General features: G+C 44.2%; 1 protein-coding gene across 1 annotated transcript in view; it reads left to right on the top strand.

Annotated features, from left to right (window-relative positions):
* Window positions 1-26,212, top strand: part of RASA1 (RAS p21 protein activator 1) — a 108,824-nt gene that overhangs the window by 38,413 nt on the left and 44,199 nt on the right. The window contains exons 5-8 of the mRNA XM_054031735.1: window positions 935-1,052; window positions 8,737-8,768; window positions 10,905-10,957; window positions 11,889-12,039. Of these exons, the coding sequence (XP_053887710.1) occupies window positions 935-1,052; window positions 8,737-8,768; window positions 10,905-10,957; window positions 11,889-12,039 (354 nt within the window). The remainder of the gene's footprint in view (window positions 1-934; window positions 1,053-8,736; window positions 8,769-10,904; window positions 10,958-11,888; window positions 12,040-26,212) is intronic.

Genomic DNA, 26,212 nt, shown 5'->3' with positions numbered 1-26,212 from the left:
TTTGAAGTCCTCCTGCAGAGCTCGTTGTCATACTTGGAATTGTATGTAGTGGTCAGAGGGTTATAGATGGTGAGCCCTTTGGGGATAATGTTTTGTTTCTTGGCATTTTCTAAGGAAGTAGATGTTGCCTTAGGTTTTGCTTTCTTTTGTTTCATGTTGTGGAGTTTCAATTTCAGATGGCAAAATTCATTATCTTCCAGTGGTGTTTGCAGTGTTGTAGCCATTTTGTTCCCAGGATATTAGAAAGAGAAGGTGAGTTAGGACAGTACTTGAGTTATAACTTGAATTAACTGTAGTAAATACAAGCTTTCAAGCATGCTCTAACCCGTATTATATTTCTGACAAGGTCCATCTACCATCATGATCCAGTGGTAATTACAGTACTCTGCACCATTTTGTAGGGCTTTAGCACCTGCATTTATAGTAACTAAAAGGCCTGCTTTCATATACAGGGTCCCAGAAACCTCTCCCTTCATATGTAGGGTTTACAATGTTGTGAAATTAGGTAAAATTGCTACTTTCTTTTATAAATACGATACTGGTATATACACGTATGTCTGTCTTTGATTTTTCTTATTTTTATTTGGGATTTGATTTGATTGGATATTGTCTCTTTAACATTGATTGTAATATGGTGCTAGTGTTGCATAATTCAGTAGAACATTAAAAGTGTCTCCAGAAATTAACAAGTATTAGAAATCCAAATAAATCTAATGTGTCAGTATCTAACAGGTGCTAATGTCATGATGTGTAAACAGACTGACTTGTGATACACTCTTGGGATAGCAAATACAGTGTTTTTTATGCTTCCGCCATCTTTTAAAGTTTTGAAAATTTAACTTTGGTTGAGTTATGTTCAATTTATTATCCTCGCCAAAACTATTGCACCTTGATTGCAGTCCTAGTTTAATAGTCTTACTGTAGCTTTCTTCAGTTTCCTTAAAGGAGACATGTTTATTGTCCATAATGAATTGGAAGACGGTTGGATGTGGGTTACAAATCTACGGACAGATGAACAAGGCCTTATTGTAGAAGACCTGGTAGAAGAAGTGGTAAGTGTTATCTACTTAAATCGGTTCTAAAACTTATTAATATACAAGAGCCATAATATGTAGTGTAACTGCCAAGCTTCCTACTGTGGTGTATTTTCAGTTTTCTTTTAAAATGTAATAATCAGATCTCCCATTTATCAACACATATAGCAGGGGTCGGCAACCTTTCAGAAGTGGGGTGCTGAGTCTTCATTTATTCACTCTAATTTAAGGTTTTGCGTGCCAGTAATACATTTTAACATTTTTAGAAGGTCTGTTTCTATACGTCTATAATATATAACTAAACTGTTGTTGTATGTAAAGTAAATAAGGTTTTTAAAATGTTTAAGAAGCTTCATTTAAAATTAAATTAAAATGCAGAGCCCCTCGGACCGGTGGCCAGGACCCGGGCAGTGTGAGTGCCACTGAAAATCAGCTTGCATGCTGCCTTTGGCACCCGTGCCATAAATTGCCTACCCCTGATATATAGTAACTCCTTAAGCCTCATGTCTGAAATTGAAAATAATGAAGGCCAAACTAGTTCTTGGCAAATAAGTTTATTCTAATTTTGTACAGATGAATGGCATTGTGACTTTGTTCATAGACAGTTCTGTAAACCAGTGGTTTTCAAACTTTTTTTCTGGTGATCCAGCTGAAGAAAATTATTGATGCCCATGACCCAACGGAGCTGGGGATGAGGGGTTTGGGGTGTGGGAGGGGCTCAGGGTTGGGCAGAGGTTTGGAGTGCAGGGATGAGGGCTGTGAGGTGGGGCCGGGGATTAGGGGTTCAGGGTGTGGGAGGGGGCGTTGGGTTAAGAACATAAGAATGGCCGTACTGGGTCAGACCAAAGGTCCATCCAGCCCAGTATCCTGTCTACTGACAGCTGCCAATGCCAGGGGCCCCAGAAGAAATGAACCTAACAGGTGATCTCTCTCCTGCCATCCATCTCCGCCCTCTGACAAACAGAGGCTAGGGACACTATTCCTTACCCATCCTGGCTAATAGCCATTAACGGACTTAACCTCCATGAATTTATCCAGTTCTCTTTTAAACACTGTTATAATCCTAGGCTTCACAACCTCCTCAGGCAAGGAGTTCCACAAGTTGACTGTGCGCTGTGTGAAGAACTACTTATTTTATTTGTTTTAAACCTGCTGCCCATTAATTTCATTTGGCGGCCCCTAGTTCTTGTATTATGGGAACAAGTAAATAACTTTTCCTTATTTACTTTCTCCATACCACTCATGATTTTATATACCTCTATCATATCCCCCCTTAGTCTTCTCTTTTCCAAGCTGAAAAGTCCTAGCCTCTTTAATCTCTCCTCATATGGGACCCGTTCCAAACCCCTAATCATTTTAGTTGCCCTTCTCTGAACCTTTTCTAATGCCAGTATATCTTTTTTGAGATGAGACCACCACATCTGTACACAGTATTCAAGATGTGGGCGTACCATAGATTTATATAAGAGCAATAAGATACTCTCCATCTTATTATCTATCCCCTTTTTAATGATTGCTAACATCCTGTTTGCTTTTTTGACCGCCTCTGCACACTGCGTGGACGTCTTCAGAGAACTATCCACAATGACTCCAAGATCTTTCCTGATTCATTATAGCTAAATTAGCCCCCATCATATTGTACGTATAGTGGGGGTTATTTTTTCCAATGTGCATTACTTTACATTTATCCACATTAAATTTCTTTTGCCATTTTGTTGCCCAATCACTTAGTTTTGTGAGATCTTTTTGAAGTTCTTCACAGTCTGCTTTGGTCTTAACTCTTGAGCAGTTTAGTATCATCTGCAAACTTTGCCACCTCACTTTTTACCCTTTCTCCAGATCATTTATAAATAAGTTGAATAGGATTGGTCCTAGGACTGACCCTTGGGTAACACCACTAGTTACACCTCTCCATTCTGAGAATTTACCATTTATTCCTACCCTTTGTTCCCTGTCTTTTAACCAGTTCTCAGTCCATGAAAGGACCTTCCTTCTCATCCCATGACAACTTAATTTACATAAGAGCCTTTTGGTGAGGGACCTTGTCAAAGATTTTCTGGAAATCTAAGTACACTATGTCCACTGGATCCCCCTTGTCCACATGTTTGTTGACCCCTTCAAAGAACTCTAATAGATTAGTAAGACACGATTTCCCGGTAGAGACACCATGTTGACTTTTGCCCAACAATTTATGTTCTTCTATGTGTCTGACAATTTTATTCTTTACTCTTGTTTCAACTAATTTGCCCAGTACTGACGTTAGACTTACCTGTCTATAATTGCTGGGATCACCTCTAGAGCCCTTTTAAAATATTGGTATTACATTAGCTGTCTTCCAGTCATTGGGTGCAGAAGCCAATTTAAAAAACAGGTTACAAACCATAGTTAATAGTTTCGCAATTTCACATTTGAGTTCTTTCCGAACTCTTGGGTGAATGCCATCTGGTCCCGGTGACTTGTTACTGTTAAGTTTATCAATTAATTCCAAAATCTCCCCTAGTGACACCTCAATCTGTGACAATTCCTCAGATTTGTCACCTACAAAAGCCAGCTCAGATTTGGGAAGACTGAAGCAAAGAATCCATTTAGTTTCTCTTTCATGACTTTATTGTCTTTAAGCACTCCTTTTGTATCTCGATCATCCAGGGATCCCACTGGTTGTTTAGCAGGCTTCATTCTTCTGGTGTACTTAAAAAACATTTTGTTATTACCTTTTGAGTTTTTGGCTAGCTGTTCTTCAAACTCCTCTTTGGCTTTTCTTATTACATTTTTACACTTAATTTGACAGTATTTATGCTTCTTTCTATTTACCTCACTAGGATTTGACTTCAACTTTTTAAAAGATGCCTTTGTACATATTAACTTCATCAATTTGGATACTTCACTAGAAAAATGGAAGGTATTGTGGCACTTCAGGAAGCCCCACAAAATAGTTACAATGAATGGCAGGGTCTCTTGTATTGTAGGAACAGCTGGGTTTAGAGCAGTGATTTTCAAACCAGAGCAGGGTAGGGGTGCGGGAGGGGGTCAGGGCTCTGGGGTTGGGCTGGGGATGAGGGGTTTGGGGTGCAAGAAGGGGCTCTGAGTTGGGGGGGGCTTAGGGCTGGGGCAAGGGATTGGGACGCAGGGTTGGGGCATGGGCTTACCTCCGGCAGCTCCCGGTCAGTGACGCATCCAAATTGATGAAGTTTATATGTATAAAGGCTCCCCCTCATGAGAGTTCCATTCAGAACGGGGGATGGGACAAGAGGGCATGTCAAGTTGTTCGTTAAAGCTCACTGATTCAACATCAACCATGCGGGCCCCGGCATTAATTAGGGCAGTCAAGTGACCCTGAGACACCTTATGTCAGGGGAGAATTGGTTTAATCGAGCTCTGCTGCGGACCACCCTTGGTTTGGTTCTACCAAGCCACCCCTACTCTGCATGTCTCTTCACTGGGACTGGGGAAAGCGTCACTGTCTCTGCCAACTGTACACTAGCAGTAGCTGCTTGCTATCTGAGAATGCAGAGTGAATGGACAGTACTGGAGAATCTGGGCTCTGGCCTTTTGTGTGTAGGGTATAAGGTCGATCCACCTCATGTCAGTAATAATTGAAAATTACCATTTCAGTTTTCTTTTTGGTCCCATCTGAAGGGAATTTTTTACTCCAGTTCATTTTTGAGTGGACAAGTCTCTGCTTCACCAAAACTGTCATCACCCAAGAATTGGTGCCAGCTAGCCCACTGTAGTGTGTAAAGAATAAATAAGCATGGGCACTGAACTAATCTCTCACTTTTGGAGGTAACGTAAACAGGTCAAGTTTGATGCATATTATCAGTGTGGTGTGAAGAACTGTGTACTGCTCCTGCTTCTGTACTTTCATGAATAACTACAGTAGACTAATTCAGTCCTCAGAACTGTTAATCCACACCATTCACAAGCATTAAATCAACACATACACAGTCTAATTGAGAAGGAAAATGGAATTCCCTTGTACAACATTGTCGGAGGAGAAGCTATTTATAACACAGTGCAAAAAATCGGACAACTTGTAGCAGCTTAGTGATACTGTGTAGATAACTGGTGGAGCACATCATCTGATTTGAAGACTCTGACAGTCTGCAATATGTTAGCCCATCCTGCAATATCTCTTACTGTCCCAGGGTGGATGCACTATGCACATTACTATTATCTACTGTACTACTATATTAATGTATGTAGTTTTTAGCTGTCTCTTTCAAATCCTATGCCCAGTCTGCATTAAGAGTCATGGATTAAAGCCAGAAGGAATGGCTGTGATCATCTAGTCTCACCTCCTGCGTAACACAGGCCATAGAATTTCTCTGAATTAATTCCTGTTTGAACTAGAGCACATCTTTTAGAAAAAAATCAAGTCTTGATTTAAAAATTGTTGGAGATGGTGAATCCATCATAGTCCTTTGGTAAACTCTTTCACTGGTTAATTACCATCACTATTCAAAATATGCATCTTATTTCCAGCTATGCATCTTATTTCCAGCCTGAATTTGGCTAGCTTCAACTTCTAGCCATTGAATCTTATTACACAAACGTCTGCTAGATTAAAGAGCCCTCTATCATCAAATTTCTGCCCTCCTTGAAGATACTTAGACTGATCAAATTATCCCTTAACCTTATCTCTGATAAACTAAATAGAGTGCACTCCTTGAGCCTTTCACTGTAAGGCATGTTTTCCAATCCTCTAATCAGTCTTGTGGCTCTTTACTGAACCCTCTCCAATTTTTCAATGTCTTTCTTGAATTGTGGATATCCGAACTGGACAGTGTTCCACTAGAGCTCTCACCGTGCCAACACCAGAGGTAATAGAATATGTCTACTCAATAGTCCCCATCCAAAGATCACATTAGCCATTTTGACCACAGGATCACACTGGGAATTCATGTTCAGCTAATTAGTCAGCATGACCTCCAAGTTTTTTTCAGAGATACTGCTTCCCAGGATAGTCTCCCATGCTGTATGGCCTACATTCTATGCAGATGTAGATTTTACATTTAGATATATTAAAATGAATATTGTTTGTTTGTGCCCTGCTTACAGAGTGATCGGGATCACTTAGTATCACTGAACCGTACTCTTCATTCTTTACCAGTCTGTCATCTGCAAACTTAATCAATAATGATTTTTTTTCCATTCAGGTTATTGATTAATATAAAAAAGTTAAATAGCATAAGACCAAGAACTAATTGCTATGGAGCCCAGCTAGAAATGTACCTTCTTGATGATTCTCCATTTAAAATTACATTTTAAGACCAGACCGACTGTTTTTAATCCATTCAGTGTATGCCATGTTTGTTTTTTGTGGTGTTCTAGTTTTTTAATCAAAATGTTGTGCAGTACCAACTCAGATGTCTTACAGAAGTCTAAATATATTACATCAATAGTATTAGCTTTATCAACCAAATTTGAAATCTCATCAAAAGAAGATAGCAAGTTAACTTGTCAAGGTTTATTTTCCATACACCCATGTTGATTGGCATTTATTATATTACTCTTCTTGGATACTTATTATCAGCTGCTCAATAATCTGTCCTGTAATGAATGTTAGGTTGACAGGTCTATAATTGCCTGAGTTTATCATTTTTAAATATTGGCACAACATTAGCTTTATTCCACTCTTCTAGAACATCCCTCGTGTTCTAAGGCTTATCGAAAATCAACATTAGCAATCCAGTGAGCTCCTTGAGCACCTCTTCTGAAACTCTCGGATGCAAGTTATCCGGACTTGCTGATTATAAAATGTTTAACTTCAGTAGCTGCTGTTTAACATCCTCCTGAGTTACCATTGGAATTGTTTCTTCTTCATCATCATCATCTCCTCTCATGACTATAACATCCCTTTTTCCCCAAATAAGGGACAAAAATATGTATTGAACACTTCTGCATTTTCTGCATTATTATTTACAATTCTACCATTTGCACCTAGTGATGGACCAATAGCATTGTTAGGATTCTTTTTGTTCAAATATACTAAAAAAAACCTCTTTATTGTTCCTAATTCTGCTGGTCATTTCTCCTTATGTCCCTTTGCTTCCTTTATCAATTTTCTACTAATGCTAGCTTCTGATTTTTTATTTATTATAGTCAACTTCCCCATGCTTCCATCTGTTATATATTGTTTTTCATAGCGCTTTTCCCTCTAAGCCAGGTTGTTTTTTAACCCATTTGCTGCCTTCTGTCTCAGTTATGGCTTTTGGGGCAGCTAGTAAAATGTTTCTAAATGATTCCTAATTATCAGTCACATTTTCTGTTTATATTCTGTCTCCAAGCTGATTTGGCTCATAATTTTTTTCAGCTTTATGAAACTGGTCCTTCTAAAGCAGGGGTGGGTAAACTACAGCTCGCCAGCTGTTTTAAGACGGCCCTCGAGCTCTTACTGGGAAGCGGGGTCTGGGGCTTGGCCTGCTCAGGCTCTCTAGCCAGGGAGCAAGGTCGGGAGCCTTTCCACGTGGCTCCCAGAAGCAGCTGCACAGCCCCACTACAGTGCTCCAGCTGGGACACAGGGTCCGGGGCCACTCGATACGGCTCCTAGAAGCCACAGCATGGCCCCCTTCCGGGGGAGCTGCAGGGGCGGTGCCTGCGGATGGGGCAGCATGCGGAACTGCCTGGCCATGCCTCCTCGTAGGAGCTGGAGAAGGGACATGCTGCTGCTTCCGGGAGCCGCTTGAGGTAAGCGCCTCCCAGAGCCTGCATCCCTGACCCTCTCCCCATGCCCCAGCCCTGATCTCTCTCCCGCCCTCCTAACCACTCGGTCCCAGCCCAGAGCACCCTCCTACACCCCAAACTCCTCATCCCCAGTTCCACCCTAGAGCCCGCAACCCCAGCTGGAGCACTCACTCCTCCCCCCTCGCCCCCCACACACACTCCCCAGTCTGGAGTCTCCTCCTGCCCCCTGAACTCATTTTTGGTCCCACCCCAGAGCCTGCACCCCCAACCAAAGCCCGCACCCCCTCCTGCACCACAACCCCAATTTTCTGAGCATTCATGGCCTGCCATACAATTTCTATTCCCAGATGTGGCCCTCGGGCCAAAAACTTTGCCCACCCCTGTTCTAAAGCAACGTGTGTGTGTGTGTGTGTGTGTATGTATATATTGCTGATTTATACTTCGTTTGCACATAAATGTTATCAAGTCATGTTTGCTTGTACCAAAACTACTACTAATTTTGAGTTCTGGAAACCATTAATACTGTACCACACAGGCATGTAGTGGGGTTTAATACATACTTATGTAAGGTGCACTGGTGTAAACCCCACTTAATTCTAGTATAGCTCATCTACATAAGGGGTTTGTACCAGTGTAACTTGATCAGTGTAGTTACAGCGGGGCGAATTTCCTTCATGTAAACAGGGATTTGGGAAAGAAGCACAAAAATAAATAAATCCTTTGATCATTGTAAGAAACGTTGCCCTCAATTTTTTTTTTATTTTTATTTTTTTTAAAAAGCGTGCTTTTGGCATATGCTTTCTCTACCCAAATAGGGTAGACCAAATAGTAAGCCTCTTTCATAGAATTATGTAATAAGCCCTTTAGTTCAAAAATATATGATTTCTTGAATATAAATGAATTATTTTGTAGCATTATTGACCTCTATAGAAAAGCTAAAAACTTAGAAAATAAACTTCATATAATTGATTACGTGGACTGTTGCATCATGCACTTACTGTGTTAATTTTCTCATTAGGGACGTGAAGAAGACCCACATGAAGGCAAAATGTAAGGGCTTTTGTTTGTTCTTAAAGAAAAACAAATATTGTGGAATAAACTATTTGTAAATTTCAGCTATGAAGTTATCTGCCTTTGAAAAGGTGAATCTAACTGTTCTTTCTGGCCTCATGTTTTCCCTCTACTAATTGCTAAGGTTGATACTCTCCTCTGTCTAGCGGGCTTCTACATTGGTCTTTTGTGCTACTTATGGATAGTGTCAATAGGTTTTCGTGATGGATAAATCTTGGATGAGCCCTGTGGATGGTGGTGAATTTCACCCAGAATATGCAACATGGGTTACTGTTTGATTATAGAAATTGATGTACCAGAGCTGACCTCTTGTAAAACCAATCTAACTCTAAAATCTTTTAGTTTTGGAGAGAGAATATTACCATCACTTGAAGAATTAAAGTTCTGAATTCACTGATCTGGTACTTTAATCACCAATATATTGATGTTGGTGATCTCTATTAGCTTCCCATAATGATGAGATTTTAACATTGTAGCACTAAAGTTTCTCATTGAAATTGCTTCATCTATTAACAATTATATCCAAAAATCCCAAAACGTTAAGTCATCAATATGTATTTTTATTAAGAAGCATGAAAATCATGGAATCATAACATACACGATTTGGTGGCCAGAAAGTAGCATCTGTCATCTGTAGAACCACTTGCAATGAAAAAAGATGAGTGGCAACTAAGTATTTCAGCTGAATTTCCTGCTACTTATTCACTTGATTAGCTTTAGGATCTTTTTTCACCATTGTTGCTGTCTCCTACCTCCAGTATTACCAGCTTCACAATCTCTGAAAGGCTGGTGATCGAAAGCACTTCCAGGTATGTTGGGTGGGGAGAGAGAATTGCTGCTGTGGGATTGCAGTCCACTGAACTCTACTGGCAGTTCTTCCACCCAGTTTGGTGTAACACAGCCTCATTAATTGCATCATCTTCATTTATTGAGATTATCCCCTGCACCATTCCTGGAAGTTGCTTCAAGCCTCACCACCTACAGACCACATGTCTAATGAGCTTGCTGCTCAGAGGGTCCTCTGGACAGTCCTTCAAGTGTTCAAGCACCAGGAGACTGTCCTTTAAACGTGACCTGGAAAGGAAAATAAAAATTGAGCTTATTTTCTTTTGATGGATAAGGTCTATTGAGGTGCTTAAAAAAGAAAATCACTTGCTTATTTGTACATTAGAAATGTAAGTCTTTGTCCAGCAAGAAGACAAATCCTGTTTCCCACCTATATGGGTACTGGAAATGCCATGTGTATGGAAAGGATAGGAAAGGTGGCGATATACTACACTGCCTGAAAGTTATCATGGAAGGGTGGTCATTATAGTAGGGGTGACCATCAAGAAGATGGCAGATTGTGTGTGGCAGATCATTGAGAGATCATCTGCTGAGTGTGTTAAGTTAGAGATGGATTGAGAATTCTTCCAAAAATTCTGCTATGACATCACCAGTATTCAGACATGAATACATGGACTTTACATTTGTTACATGAGGACACCCAGCAGAGCTACGAGTATAAGTTATTTGAGGCTGGACTGAAGCCTCGGGATTTGTCATGGCATGGCTCCACCACACACAGGGCTGAACAGGCTACTTTAGCTATGAGATTGGAGTAGTGACTCTGGCGCTTCTTCGCTGCCTTTCTTCCCTTCTGCAGCTTGGGTTGAGAATTCCTTTCCCCAGCTCCTGTGGAAATTCACAGCACAACTCCAGCTACTTTGTCTGGGTATTTTGCCCCTTATGAAGAGTAATGATAGGGCATTTACATTCAGAATTCGTTAAAGTGCCATAGATCACAATAGATAGATTCAAATAATTACCAGAAAAATTATCTAGTATATACACTTTGTACATGACAGCTTATATAGCTAAAACTTTTGTACTTTGATGTCTACTTCAAATATTTAATTTTATTCACAGTTAATTTTAGATGTTTAAATATTCTGTCAAAGAACTGGATATTTGTGTAACATAATTTTATGAGTTATGTTCCATTGAATTACTCCACCTACTAGGTCTTTAATTAAAGATTAATTCATAGAAGCCAGAGCCTTGAAGGCCAACAGAACCAAAAAGAGACTGCTGATAATCTTGCTTTCTTATTTGTTCTCTTCATCTTCTGTTAAGATGGTTCCATGGGAAGATCTCCAAACAAGAGGCTTACAATTTGCTGATGACAGGTATTTGTCTTTCATTGCTGGGGTTAAGGCAACACAGAATAATACTCTATATACATTAGATTGTAAAATCTTTAAAGCAGGACTCTGTTTTAGGACCCAGCACAATGAGCTCCAGATCCTGACTTTCATCACCATAATGCAAATAATACGTTACAAGAGTTAAACATTATAATTAATATAATTTTTTAAAAAAAATATTAGACAATCAAACACAGCGGGTCAAATAACTTTTATTATAACAGCTAATCACTACTTGTTGAGTAATAAATACTTTAAATATTTGCTATTAATAAAAGCTATAATTTAGTAATCTGAATAAGAGTATATGGAAGGTAGTGTCATAAATAGTGTAAATTTTGTTTTTTCTATTGGAGGACAATGTTTCTTCAGGATTTAAAATATCAGGCTTTCAAACCTAGGTAAAGCAGAAAGTTTAAAATGGTGAAATAAACTCCAAAGTAGTATTTACCATTTGAATATTTTATTAGATCAAAACTATTTTTAATTGTTGGAATCTATATTAGCATGTTGTCAGAATGTTTTTTCTCTTCTGAGTGGAGTGTCTTCATCACTGACAATTTTTAAATCAAGATTGGCTATTTTTCTAAAAGCTATGGTCTAGGAATTATTTTGGGGAAGTTCTATGGCCTGTGTTAAACAGGAGGGCAGACTAGTAGATGATCACAGTGGTCCCTTCTAGCCTTGGAATCTATGAATCTATATGTGAAGTTGGCTACTTGCTACATTGGGAGCTTAAAGAGGGCAAAATAAATTAGCAAATGTCTGGATTCCAAACTAAATATACACATATTTGTTCCAAATTCCAATTCATATTTGTATCCAGTGAAATTTGGAAAATGCCCTTTGATTGTACTGTGAAGGAAAAATAATAGCGTTGGGCACTTTATTAATAATCCTAATATTGTTTCAGTTGGTCAAGTGTGCAGCTTTCTTGTGAGGCCCTCTGATAATACGCCTGGTGATTATTCACTCTATTTTCGGACCAGTGAAAATATTCAACGTTTCAAAATATGCCCTACTCCAAACAATCAGTTTATGATGGGAGGAAGGTACTATAACAGGTAAACTACTAACAGTTCTACTTAGTTTTTCTATATATGTTTAAAAAAAGTGTAATCTGTCAATGTTTATTATTGGTGTGTATATATAAATATGATCTGTTTTTAAAAAAAAAATATGCTTATGTTAATATTAAGAATTTATCTAACCTGGTTAGTGGCTACATAAAAAGACTGAAAAGTTTTAAACACTTTCTTAATCCTAAACAAAGCATAATTAGTTGGTGTTTATTTTTAAAGTATCTGACATTTTCTTCCATAAACTGGTTTCTCCTGATAGAAATTGTGGATCATATGACTTCAAAATGATCATGACAAAATAGAGAATTGATCTGAAATCAACAAGATGGAATTCAATAAAGACAAATGCAAAATACTGACTTAAGAAGAGAAAGTCAAATCCACAAATACAAAATGGGGAATAACTGGCTAGGCAGTAGTTCTGCAGAAAATAATCTGGGGGTTATAGTGGATCACAAATTGAATATGAGACAACAATGTGATGCAGTTGCAAAAGAAAAAAAAAAAGGCTAATATCATTCTGAGATGTATTAACAGGAGTGTTGTATGTAAGATACCAGTGGTAATTTTTTCACTTTACTTGGCACTGGGGAGGCCTCAGCTGCATATTGTTCTAGTTTTGGGTGCCACACTTTAAGAAAGCTGTGGATAAACTGGAGAGCGTTCCAGGGGGAGCTACAAGGTTTTATAAAACCTGATCTGTGAGGAAAAAAACAAAACTGGGCATGTTTAGTCTTGAGAAAAGACAACTGAGCGGGGGACCTGATAAGTCTTCAAATATGTTAAGGGCTGTTGTATCAAGGATGGTGATCAATTGGACTATATGTCCGCTGAAGATAGGGCAAGAAGTAGTTGTTTTACTCTGCATCAAAGGAGATTTAGGTTAGATGTTAGGAAAAATTGTTTAACTATAAGGGTAGTTAAGTATTGGAATAGGCTTCAAAGGGAAATTGTGGAATCCTGGTCATTGGAGGTTTTTAAGAACAGACTGGACAAACACCTTTCAGGGATGGTTTAGGTATACTTGGTCCTGCCTCAGTGCAGGGGAGCTGGACTAGATGACCTCATGGTCCCTTCCAGCCCTACATTTCTATGATTCTATGACTTATTATAAGTTAAGAGAATGCTATGTTGACATATAAGATGGAACAAAGGACAATAAAACTAGCAGTGATATATAAAGGAAATGTGTGAATGGTTAAAATGGGGGGGCGATATTTACATGAGGGAGAAAATAGCCTCATGATTAAAAAAATTTAAAAATCACTGGATTTCTTATATTGGACACATGATTGAAGTCTGGGTCAGAAAGTACTGATCAGCTCTCCCTGGAGTGAAGAAACTCAGGATGGATCTGTTTTGTCACTGGCATAAACAGGAAAGTGATAGTAATCTGTACTAAAAGAATGGAAATGACAAAATTAGATGCATTCATCCTTCACAGTGGGAAGCTGCTGATATATATCTATTCTCAATACATCTTATTTCCAAGGTCCTATTAAACTCAAGAATGTAGTGGTTTTGAGTTTCAACACCTCTTTAGCAGCAACAACTTTAGCTCCCTCTTCCAGTGGAGATGGTCACTGCTTCTCCCATAAATTTGGGAATTTGTCAGATCTGATCACCCAGAACCAGGGCATTCTTCTCCATCCCAACCTAGCATTTCTCTCGCTTCCAGCTTGGCTTCTGAGTGGGTAGAGATCCAGTAGCTGGTGTGTCTGAGAAAGTATCAAGTTCTCCTAGCTGAGAAGTTCAGTGGACGATCATATGACTTCAAGTGGAAGATCGTGTGAGGCTAAACAATTGGATCCTTATGCAAATCCCATACACAAGATGCTTGAGTACCTTCTACATTAATCAGTCTGGCCTCCAGACATCCTCATTGAAAATTCAGCTAGCTGCAATTTCAGCCTTTTGTGAAGGTAAAGTCTCTTTTGCCCATTCTGTAGTTTTCTGGTTTATTAGGGGTATGACACTTGAATCTTCCAACTAAAATCTCTGCCAAGGGAGGTGCAGAAGTAATTAATTATCTAATTAAAAACATAATTACTCTCACTGGGTTTATGCAATTTCAGATAACTTACATAGTTGCTTTTTTGGCAATACTTTATCACTAAATCAGAAAGCTCTGAATTTCCACTATTGGATCCACTTTACGCTCCATTATGTGAATGTAGATACTTTCAGATGAATGAAAAGACAATAAATGGGGCATTGAGCCTGGCATAGTTGGTGGAACAGTGGGGGCATGGTGTAATATGAGATAATCAATGTGTGAATGGATGTGTTAGCTCTTAGGACAGAGAGGAAGGGTTGCATTTTAGATATGTTGTATAGGAAGAAATTGAGAGATTTGTACAAATCCTGGATACATCTCTCCCAGATCTGAGAACCCTTTCACAATCACTATTTTCACTTAAATGCAAATATTTTTAAGAGGTCTCATGTTTTTGAATTAATTTACTGTCGGGATATGTTAAAGATCATCTAGGGGCTCTTCTTTTCACTGAAGTATTTGTTTTGTTACTAGTACTTTAATATACCTTTCAAAAATAGCCCTCAGTTCTACAAATGTAAGGCAGTTTGATCTTTAACATTTTATATTTGTTGGTTTGCCACGTCTGTCAAGTGTATGCAAAAAAGATCCATTTTAAAGGTGATCTGTATTATGCCTTAATGCATTGCAAAGTCAGGGTCATGGTGAGTTAATGAGTAAACTTGGTCATTTAAAAAAATTAGTTGTAATTTAGCCAGGAAAACCAAAATGAGATTTTCATTTTTCCTCACTTATTATTTTGGCACTTTGTTGTCAAGAGGTGGGACTGGAAGCACCAGAACTTGCCTAAACAACAATCTGGTGCTGTTTAAAACTCCAGCAGCAACCCAAAGGTGATATGGGTGGTGGATGGAAAAAGAATATTTATGTGCGACTCAGGAATGTAGTACTCTGAGGCAGGGGAAAAAACAGTCTCTCTATGTATATCTTCACCCCTTCCCCCTCCAAAAATAAAGCCAGATATGTGTGTTGCTTATTGCAGAAGCAGCCAGGCTGAGAGGAAGTAAGGAGCAGTCTTTCTGCTGGACTCTCTTCTGTTACGCTGCAGAACTTGTAGCATCTGCCAGGGTTGGGATTTCCTCTGTTCTTTCAGCAAATGTTTGATCTGCTGTTATACAAAAACCTCAGTTGTATCTTCCTCAGCCCAATTTTTCACCCACTGGAGGAGAGATCAAATTCACCTTCCTGTTAGGATCTTGAGGAGAGAATGGCTTGGTTTCTATTCTAGTGGTAGCTCAAAGTGCCACCAGGAGGAGAGCACATGCAGCCCCAACAACTTCTGCAGTCTTTGTAGGTGAGATGAAGACATCATAGCAGCAGAGAAGCTTCGCTATCTTCTGATGAGCATCTGTCTTTCACTTATGAGTGGATGGAGTGGGAAAATATGCTTTCCCCCCCTTCACTCAGAATAGCAGCTGACTAATGAGGTGGGGAGGACACTGGTGCTCTTTTTCCTCCACTCCTTATCTCTCTTTGATTGTTGCTATTCAAGTGCTGCTTTCCAAGGTGCTATATGCTTCTGGCTCTACTCTGTGCTCGGAATATAATGTATGAAACTACTTGAGCTGTAAAAGGAAAGAAAAAGGGAAACTTAGTGATAAGAACTAAAACTGCCTAAATTCATTTTAATACAAATTGAACTGATAGTGAGGTTGGTGAGAGTACAGCAATCTCTACATGAATATTTCAGTTATCTTTTGAGCAGTAGAATTTACATTAAAGTAAAGGAACACATCAAGAACATTCTACTTTCATTTATACATAAATTTTCACTTTAGGCCCACTAAAATAGCCTGCCATGCTTCTTTCAGCTCTCCACTCTCGGGTATCTGAATATGTTCTGTGGTGACAAAGTTACTCTTGCTGCATAATAACATAGGAGCAGAATCTGCATATGGAGTTAAGGAAAGCATATATGTCTTTCTTTGTAAACTTACTTTGTATCCCACAAGTATAAAATATTGACTATTGCAGAAGTACTTTTCTTGTTGCCATAGATGAATTGTTCCAGTCATATCAGTGCATCATAAAATATCTTGCAGAATAGAAATTCTGAGATTACTGGAGAGGGAATGTGGTCAGCATTCAAAATTTCTTTGTAATATCCCCCAATTACTTTTCACGTTTCTTTGCTCAAAAAAGACAGCATAATTTTTCTTAATGCTTGTTCTGTTTTTTAAAAATGTGTGGGAAGAGGGAAGGACTTCTTATGCACCTTCACCCTCCCAAATAACCCTCTGTCAACAAGCTTTTGGCAATCCCTTTCCGTGTCACTCAATATTTTATGTATCTTGGTAATAATTTGTTAATATTTTTGTAATGAATAAAAACCTTCTTTACCTCTCCATGCAGCTGTGATCCCAGAATCCTTTATAAACTCTCTTATAAACCTTTTCTAATTCTTCAGTTTTTTTATAGTACAGTCTTCACATTTTTGTATAGTACTTCTCACTTGGTAAGTTTTTACCAGTCACTTACTGATTTAATTTTATTATCTCCTTATTTGTACTTTTTCTGGTATATTTCAGTTTCAGCAGTGTTTGCTTTACTAACTGCTGTTGGAGAGATATTAGTGTTCATTTTGTCCCCCAGACCTGATCAATGTCTTGTAGCGTGTGATGGTTCATAATCCATTTCCCAGTCACATTTAGTTCGTTTACTCATTAAGTAACTTAGACCACCTGTAAACTCAGATTCCCATATCCTGATCTCTTCAGACATGTGCATTTATAAATTGTCAGTGTCTTGGTTGCTCATTCCATTGTATTTGTCTGCTTTAATGATATGGTAAATATATGTTGGTCTGAGTGAGTCGAGTTTGTGTTACCTGTAAAAGAATCTCTACATCTATGTAGATAAATAAAATACAGTCTTTGTATGATAATGCTACTCAACACTGTAGTTAAGCGACTATCTTCAAGTAGCATTAGGATATAAAACAAGTTCTTCTTTGAGTAGATGCAGACATGTATTCCACATAGATGTGTGCGCGCCCAGTACAATGGAGCCCCAGAGCCTTTTGCCTAGAAGTACCTGTAGAGGGGTGGCGCGTGGGTCTTGTGGCTGTGCCCCCTCCCCTAGTTATATGAGGTGGTGCCACCCTGATTCCCCCACTCTCAGTTCCTGCTCACTGCCCTGACTGGAGTCGGAGCTCTGTGGTTGTAGTCTCACAACCTTCCATTTAGTGTTATCCTAGTTTATTGTATATAGCTAGTAGATAGTGTTAGTTGACACTGTTTCACAGTGATGCCCTCACTTGGGTTTAAACATTGGCCTTCCTGTGGAGGGGCGATCCCCAACAGTGACCCCCGCACGTGGTGCTTTCTTTGTCTTGGTGAGGCCCACCTTAAAAAGCGTTTGATCTGTAGATCGTTCAAGAAGTAGACTCAGGTGGCCTGGAATCATCGCCTCAAATAGCAGCTGCTTGAACAGGCCAGGCAGTCTGACCTGATACTGAGGCCCTCCTTGGGCTGAAGATTATCCTCGGGCTCGGAGAGCACTGCTGCGTCTTGTTCTGGGGCAGGCACCTCTCCAAAAAGGCAAAGGAGCCATTCTCTATTGTGGGCGCTGAGGAAGAGGTCTCATAAAACCAATCAGGACCTCTCCAGGTTGCAGGGTGACTCCTCTGCCTCCCCCAGGAAAAACGTGGACTGGCTTAGGACTGGTTTCAGCTTTTAGGATGGCATGGATCTGACCCTTCCCCGGTACTGAGTGGGAAGGACAGAAACCCCATACTATTGACCCCAGTTCCAGCTTTCAAGTGTCCGTTGATTCCAGTACTAATGAGGGCGATGCCAGTACTGACTGTATCTGCTGTGTCAACGTACCAGGCTGCAGCAGACCTGCTCTGCCTTTCTGTGTCGTCCTCGCTGCTGGTCCAGGACTTGCAAGGCTCGCACCTTTGGCAGCCCCTCCTGGAGAAACTCTGCTTGGATTTCTGGAGATGTGGCTACATAGGGTAAAAGGTCTTGGTACACCTTAAAGTCCCCCAGAATAGAAGGAGAGGACAAACCAGGCAGCACAGCATCATCCGTTGATGAGGATAAGGGTCTTGGCTGAGTCAAAACTGGCTCTCGCTCCCAGGGAGATGTACCCGAAGGGAGAACTCCGGCTGCCACACAAACTGGTGGATATTCTACAGCCTGCCATCTCTGGGAGAGTGGCCCTCCCAGTCAGTGATGTGCTCCTCAAGCCAGCGAGAGCCCTGTTGAGTACACCAGCCTCGGTACCACCAGTGTCTAAGCACATGGAAAAGTGCTACTTTGTTCCCAAAGCAGAGATTTGAAGGGTTCTATTCCTATCCAGCCCTGAATTCCCAGTGATAATGGCAGTGAACAGGGCCTGGCAGGGTAGGTTCAAGTCTACCCCCAAGGACAGAGACTCTCTTCTGGTCAGAAAGATCTATACCTCATTATCCCTACAGATTAGGATCGAGAGTCAACAAGCTTTGCTGTCCAAGTATGATTTCCTCAATTGGTCAGCAATGTCTAAATTTGAGGACCAGTTGCCCGAATGTTTCCATTGTCAACCTCAACAAATTCATCAAGTACATAAGATTCCACATGGTCACTCTAGTGGATGTCCTATTGGACTAGATGAGGGTGCAGGGCCTGTTGTTGGACCAGGAAGCCTCATTCCATATCTCGAGGCATCCACAATGCATGTCATGCCTTCCAGGACTGTATCAGACACTCAGTGGTTCATATACTCACTGACAATACCACCACAATATACTTTGTGTCCCAACAAGAGGGAGAGCATTCCAGGTTACTCTGCCTAGAGGCGATCAACCTGTGGCAATTCTGGATTGAAGAAGACATCACTCCGGTATAGTCGACTTTCTGGAGGCACAAAATCATCTTGCAGACTATCTCAGCAGGGTTTTCTTCCTGAGGCACCAGTGGACCCTGAAGGCAAGCGCCCTCCAGGTTGTCTTTGCAACACGGGGTATCCCTGCGATTGACCTGTTTGTGATGAGGGAAAACAAATTGTCACCTATTCTTCTCTGGAGAGGGCCTCAACTTGGGCTCCCTTTCCAATGTCTTCCACTGCATCTGGCAGTTGACCCTTCTGTACACCTTTCCCCCTATTCTGGTCATTCCTCAGGTCATCCTCAAGATCAAGGTGGATTGGGCCAAGCTCATTCTCATTGCTCCAGCGTAGCTGAGGCAATGCTATTTCTCAGATCTCCTTGCTCTGTCGGTTCAACCTCCCATACCACTTTCTCTCCATCCTGACCTGCTCATTCAGAACCATGGCCACACCCTCCATCCTGTGATCAGCTCCCTGCACCTTATGGCATGGCTGCAGCATGAAGAGGAAGAGCTGTGCTTGGAGGCTGTCCAACAAGTCCTACTCAACAGTAAGAAGTCCTCCACTAGGACAGCCTACTTTGCAAAATGGAATCGTTTCTCAGTGTGGTCCTTGGCCAACTGGGTTCTCCATCCAGGATATCTTGGACTACCTCTTACATCTTCAGAAATCAAGCCTTGCGCTCAGTTCTCTGAGTGCATTTGGCAGCAGTATCAGCATTTCTTTCCCCTATTCAAAGGAAATCAGTTTTTCCAATGTTAGGGTGATGAGATTTCTGAAAGGGCTTCTTCATTTACATCCGCCAGTCCAAGAACCAGTTTTTCGAGTGATTGCTTCTGTGTATTCCACAGTAGGTGTGCGTGCTTGCCACGTGCACCGGTGCCGGAACTTTTTCCCTTAGCAGTACCCGTAGTGGGGGAGCACCGCTGCAACCCCTGGAGTGGCGCCTCTATATCGCGCTATAAGGGGAGCTGCACACTCCCCCAACCCTCAGTTCCTTCTTGCCGCCAGTGAAGGTAGTTGGAACTTAGTGCTCCAGCTCTACTGCAGCACTGCAAACCTTAGTAGTACAACTCTTCTTAGTAGTCCAAATTTCTAGTTACTTGCCTGGCTCGGGGCATGCCCCATGCCCCAGGCTTCAAGTCGTGTGACTCCTGTCGCAGTTCTATGCCCAGAAGTGATCCACACATCAGTGTCTTCGCTGTCTGGGAGAGACTCACACAAGTGAGCGTTGTAAAATCTGCAGGTCGTTCAAAGAACGAAACGTGAACAAGATATCCATCTCTGGGTCTTACTAATGGAGTCGGCATTGGCCCCGGCACGCCGACCCTATCCGGCGCCGGGCGCATCATCCATACGAGCAAAACCCCATCAACTAGTTGGCACCGCTCCCCCGTTAAGAAGCAAGGGAAGACTTAGCGGCACTGAGAAAAGGACAGGGGTGAGGCCGCACCTGAGTTGGGCAGCCCAGGATCCCCCTGGGGACCCAGAACTTCGACTCGTGCTGAGCGGAGTAGTCCGGTCCCGTCTGCACGTGCCTCCCCTGTGGCGAGGATACCATCGACGGAGGCAGCATAGGCAGCGTGTGATATCCTCGCCCTTCCGGTGCTGAATGCGCCGCCCGAGATGGGCCCTCGCTCCAGAAGGAGGCCGCCGCTGGGAGCTCATCGACCCTCCCTGGTTCGGCATTGCCCCCGCTCTGAGGATGAGGTGCCTACCTGTTCTGCGAGGCCATCTCGTAGCCCGCGTCAGACGCCCATGCCGGTGGCCGACTCACCTGAGAGGGAGTCCCGAGGGTCCTCCGCTACCAAGAGGGGTCGCAGGCACCGAGGCAGGAGGCGTCGACGCTCCTCTTCCTACAGGAGTTATAGAAGCAGGTCTTGGCGCCATCGGCACCAACGTTCAGACTCGAGTGATCGCTCCAGCAGGCGTCGTTCACGAAGCACCCCTCGGCCGTCACCGGCACCTAGCCATCATAGTCACGGTCGCCATGGTGAGTCTGGAAGCAGTACCTCTGATGGGTACAGGGTCTTCCTTGTTGAGATCTAAATCTCGAGGCTGGCACCGACGCGGCCATGCACGCTCCCGTCACTTGTTCGGCACCGTGCGCTCGTCGGCCTCAGCACCCAGCCGCCCATCCCCGGGCTGCGTCACCCTGCACGGTCAAGTGGCTCCACTAAGTCCCCAAGTGGGGCACTGGCAAAGGCAATGGTGTCAGTGGGCATCTTGGCCCCAATCGCCGGCAACGGCGAGACCCCGTTTGATGGCCGGGGCATCGCAGGTGCACTCAACGTCTCAGCCTCGACACCGGGAGAAGTCAACTGGCACCAAGGCAGCGGTACTGCACCCGGACTCGGACGCGGGGGTTGAACCACTGGTACCGCCCGATGCCCTGGGGGCAGATCCGGTCCCTTCACCGGCACCGGAGGAATCCATTGCGGTGCCACCTTCTTGCCTTACAGGAAGATTTTAAGGCTCACCAGGAGCTCCTTAGGCGGGTCGCCTCCAATCTCCTGGTCCAGGCTGAAGAGATGGAGGAGCCATCGGACACGTTGTTCAACGTCTTGTCCTCCTCGGCACCGGGCCGTGTGGCCCTACCTCTCCACCAAGGGGTGGCCAATATCTCCACATCGCTTTGGCAAATCTCGGCGTCCTTGGCGCCTATTTCAAAAAAGGTGGAGAGAAAGTACTTTGTGGCAGCAAAGGGGCACGAATATTTGAACTCTCATCCGGTACCCAACTGTCTGGTGGTGGAGTCAGTAAACCACCGAGAGAGACATGACCAACCCACGCCCACCCCCAAAGATAAAGGTATCCAGCCAGACAACTGGATACCTTCGGCAGAAAGGTTTATTCATTGGCGAGCTTCCAGCTCAGGGTAGCTAATCATCAAGCCCTCCTGAGCCGCTATGATTTTAACTTGTGGGGGTCCCTGCCAAAGTTCGAACCTCTCCTTCAGGAAAAGGACAAGAGGGAGTTCAGAGCTTTGGTCGACGAGGGGGCGGCAGTGGCAAAAGCGGCCCTCCAAGCGGCTTAGAACGCGGCAGATACAGCTGCCCGTTCTATGGCTTCCGCTGTTGCCATGCGCAGCACGTCGTGGCTCTCGCTGTCAGGGCTGTCCGTGGAGTCCCAGTCCGTCATGCAGGCCTTGCCTTTCGACAGGAAGCCCTGTTTGCGGATCAGACAGACACCCGTCTACACAGGATGAAGGACTCCCGCACCACCCTGCAAACTATGGGCCTTTATGTTCCACCACCTAAGGACAAACCCAGGCCACAGACCTCGGCTCCTCCAACTAGGGGCAGATACGAGCCCCCACCTAAGAGGCCGAGGAAGTAGAGACGTAGGTCCCAGTGCCAATCCTGCTCGGCCCCGCGACCTGGGCCCTCCAAGGGCAAAAGTCAGGGGAAGAGGTGCTTTTGACTCTTTGCGGGGGGCCACCGGGCCTGTTGCCAGGCGAACCCCCCAGTTAATAAAATTTGTGTACTGCAACCGTTTATCTGCCTTCCGAGTGCAATGGTCGAGTATAACGTCGGACCAGTGGGTCCTCAGCACCATTTCCAGGGGCTACATGTTGCAGTTCGCTTCGCCGCCCCTCCACACCACCCGCCCCCGGAGATCCCCGGGGACCCAGAGCACGTCCTCCTAGACCAGGAGGTGACGCGCCTCCTCACCCTGGGCACAGTGGAGAAGGTGCCTCGGGAATTCCAGGGCTGGGTTTTTTACTCCCGGTATTTCCTGATTCCAAAGGCAAAAGGCAGGCTCAGGCCCAGCCTCGACCTGCAGAGCCTCAACCAGTTTATGGTTCTTTACAAGTTCCGCATGGTTTCTCTGGCCTCTATTATTCCATCCCTAGACCTGGGGGATTGGTTCGCAGCCCTGGACCTCCAGGATGCTTATTTCCACATCCATATTTTCAAAGGTCACCGGTACTTCCTTCGCTTCCTGGACCACTACCAGTTTACGGTCCTCCCTTTGGCCTCTCCACGGCCCCCGGGGTTTTTACCAAATGCATGGCAGTAGTGGCAGCCTACCTCAGGAGGAACAGGCTGCAAATTTTCCCCTACCTGGACGACTGGCTGCTCAAGGGTAAGTCTCGGTCCCAGATGCAGGCACAGATGGAATTCCTGCTGGCCACTTGCGAGAGTCTAGGCCTAGTGGTAAACAAGGACAAGTCCACGTTAGTGCCAGTTCAGCGCATACACTTCATAGGAGCGCATCTAGACTCGGTGGCAGCCACGGCCTCTCTTCCCCCGGACAGGTTCGAGATGCTCAAAAGTCTCATGGCCTCAGTCAAGGCCTTCCCTGTGATGATGGCAAGGGTGTGCCTTCAACTCCTGGGCCACATGACCGCATGCACCTTGATGGTGTGACATGCCAGGCTGAGAATGAGGTCCCTCCAACTCTGGCTGGCCTCCCAATATTCCAGGCCAGGGACGGCCTGGACAAGGTGGTCACGGTACCTCCTAACGTAGTGGCCGACCTGCAATGGTAGTCCCTCCTGGGCAACATGTTACAAAGGATCCTCTTCCGAGAGACCTCTCCCTCACTAGATCTAGTTTTGGACATCTCGGACCTGGGGTGGGGAGCCCATGCGGGGAGCTTCCAAACCCATGGCAGATGGTCAACCTCGGAATTGTCCATGCACATAAACGTCAGGGAACTCAGGGCGATGCGCCTGGCGTGCATAGCATTCAGACTTGCACCTATGGGGAAAGATGGTCAGAGTCCTCACGGACAATACGACTGTGATGTATTACATCAATAGGCAAGGGGGCACGCGCTCCTCGGCCTTGTGCCAGGAAGCCCTGGACCTATGGGAATTTTGTATAGCCCAAGACATCTCTCTGAGGGGTTTTCACCTACCCGGCACGCGCAATACGCGAGCCGATCGCCTCAGCAGGGTTTTCTCCCACCAATACGAGTGGTCACTCCACTGGGAGGTCACCCAGCAACTCTTCCGAGGGTGGGGAGCTCCCCAGATAGATCTCTTTGCTACTGCCCAGTTCTGCTCCAGGGCAGGGGCAGAAAGGGGGGCAATCTCGGACGCATTCCTCATACGGTGGTCAGACCAACTTTTCTATGCCTTTCCACCGTTCCCACTGATAGGCAAGGTCCTACAGAAAGTAAAGGCGGACAGGTCGAGGGTCAGCCTCATAGCCCCGGATTGGGCCCGCCAGGATTGGTACGGGACCCTCCTGCAATTGTTAGCTGCCATTCCGCCCGGATCTCCTCTCCTAGCAGAGGGGATGCCTTCTCCATCCCAACCTAGCCACGCTTCACTTGACAGCATGGTTGCTCCATGGTTAAACGAGGAGGAGGGAAGGTGTTCGGAGGATGTCAGAAGAATTCTGCTGGAGATCAGAAAGCCGTCTACACGACAGACCTACCTGGCCAAATGGTTTAGGTTTTCTAGGTGGGCGACGGAGTGGGTGACTCCCCGTCATCCGCATCCCTCCAACTTGTTCTAGATTACCTCCTGTCCCTTAGGACCCAAGGTTTAGCTCCGGCCTCCGTCAGGGTACATTTAGCGGCCATTTCAGCCTTTCACCCTCCAGTACAGGGCCACTCGGTGTTTTCCCATGAGATGACCTCCCGCTTTTTAAAGGGACTAGATCGTACTTTTCCATACGCCAAGGACCCAGTCCCGCAATGGGTTCTGAATCTAGTGCTGTCCCGCCTCACGGGCCCTCCCTTTGAACCCTTGGCCACGTACTCCTGGTCCCACCTGTCATGGAAACTAGCATTCTTGGTGGCTATCACCTCAGTCCGTCGGGTCTTGGAGCTTAGGGCCTTGACCTCGGAACCCCCATATACGGTCTTCCATAGGAATAAGGTCCAGCTTTTCCCACACCCTGCGTTTCTCCCCAAGGTGGTCTCCGCCTTCCATATGGAACAGGACATTTTCCTACCGGTACTCTGTCCTAAGCCCCATTCCTCTAACGAGGAACGCCGCCTACACACGCTAGAAGTGCGTAGGGCACTTGCCTTTTACTTGGACCGTACCAGGCCATTCAGGAAATCCTCGCAACTGTTCGTTGCATCGGCCGAGCGTCTGAGAGGGCAACCAGTCTCCACCCAGCGCCTTTCCCGCTGGATCACCTCGTGCATACGCACATGTTACAACTTAGCGGTTCCCACGCCACCTATCGTAAAGGCGCATTCTACGAGAGCGCAGGCCTCGTCGACCGTCTATGTAGCCCACATCCCTATCTAGGACATATGTAGGGCTGTCACGTGGTCCTCTGTCCACACCTTTTCCTCACACTATGCGATTGTCTCCCAAGCACGGGATGTCGCCGGGTTTGGTAGGGCAGTATTATGTCCTGATAACCTTTAAACTACTACCCACCTCCATCAGATATAGCTTGGAGTCACCTACTGTGGAATACACAGGAGCAATCACTCGAAGAAGAAAGGACAGTTACCTGTTCCGTAACTGGCGTTCTTCGAGATGTGTTGCTCCTGTCTATTCCACATCCCGCCCTCCTTCCCCTCTGTCAGAATTGTCTGGCAAGAAGGAACCGAGGGTGGGGGGAGTGCGCAGCTCCCCTTATAGCGCGATATAGAGGCGCCACGCCAGGGGTCACAGCGGTGCTCCCTCACTACCGATACTGCTAAGGGAAATACTTCCGGCACTGGTGCACGTGGCGAGCACGCACACCTACTGTGGAATAGACAGGAGCAACACATCTCGAAGAATGCCAGTTACGGAACAGGTAACTGTCCTTTCCCCTGTGGAACCTAAACATGTTTTTACTGCTTTAATGGCCCTCCGTTCAAGTCCCTTGCGGCCTGTCTCAGAAAACTGCATTCCTGATAACTATCATATCTGCGAGAAAGGTATGTGAGTTGCATGCCCTGATGGAAGACTGTGTGTAAGGCAGGTCAGCCAAGGACAAGGTAATGCTGCAACCACACCCAAAGTTTTTATCCAAGGTGGTCTCTCAATTTCATCTGAAACAGGCGTTTTACCTGTGTTTTTCCCAAAGCCGCACTCTTCCCCGGAAGAAAAGTGCCTCCATACTCTGGATGTCAGGCGATGTCTAGCCTTTTATCTAGACAGGACTAAATCATTTCGTGCTTCACCTAGCCCGTTCATGTCATATGTGGACTGCATGAAGGGGCAAGCAATCTCTGCACAGACATCCTGTATCAAACAGCGCATGAGAGAGGTTCAGCTACACCTCCTCAGTGGATACAGGCTCACTCTGCAAGAGTGAAAGCAATGTCGATAGCTTCCTCAGTGACATTTCTATACTAGATGTATGCAGGGAGGCAACGTGG

Source organism: Malaclemys terrapin, chromosome 6, assembly GCF_027887155.1.
Source record: "Malaclemys terrapin pileata isolate rMalTer1 chromosome 6, rMalTer1.hap1, whole genome shotgun sequence".
NCBI lineage: Eukaryota > Metazoa > Chordata > Testudines > Emydidae > Malaclemys > Malaclemys terrapin.
This window is presented reverse-complemented; position numbering and strand designations above follow the sequence as displayed.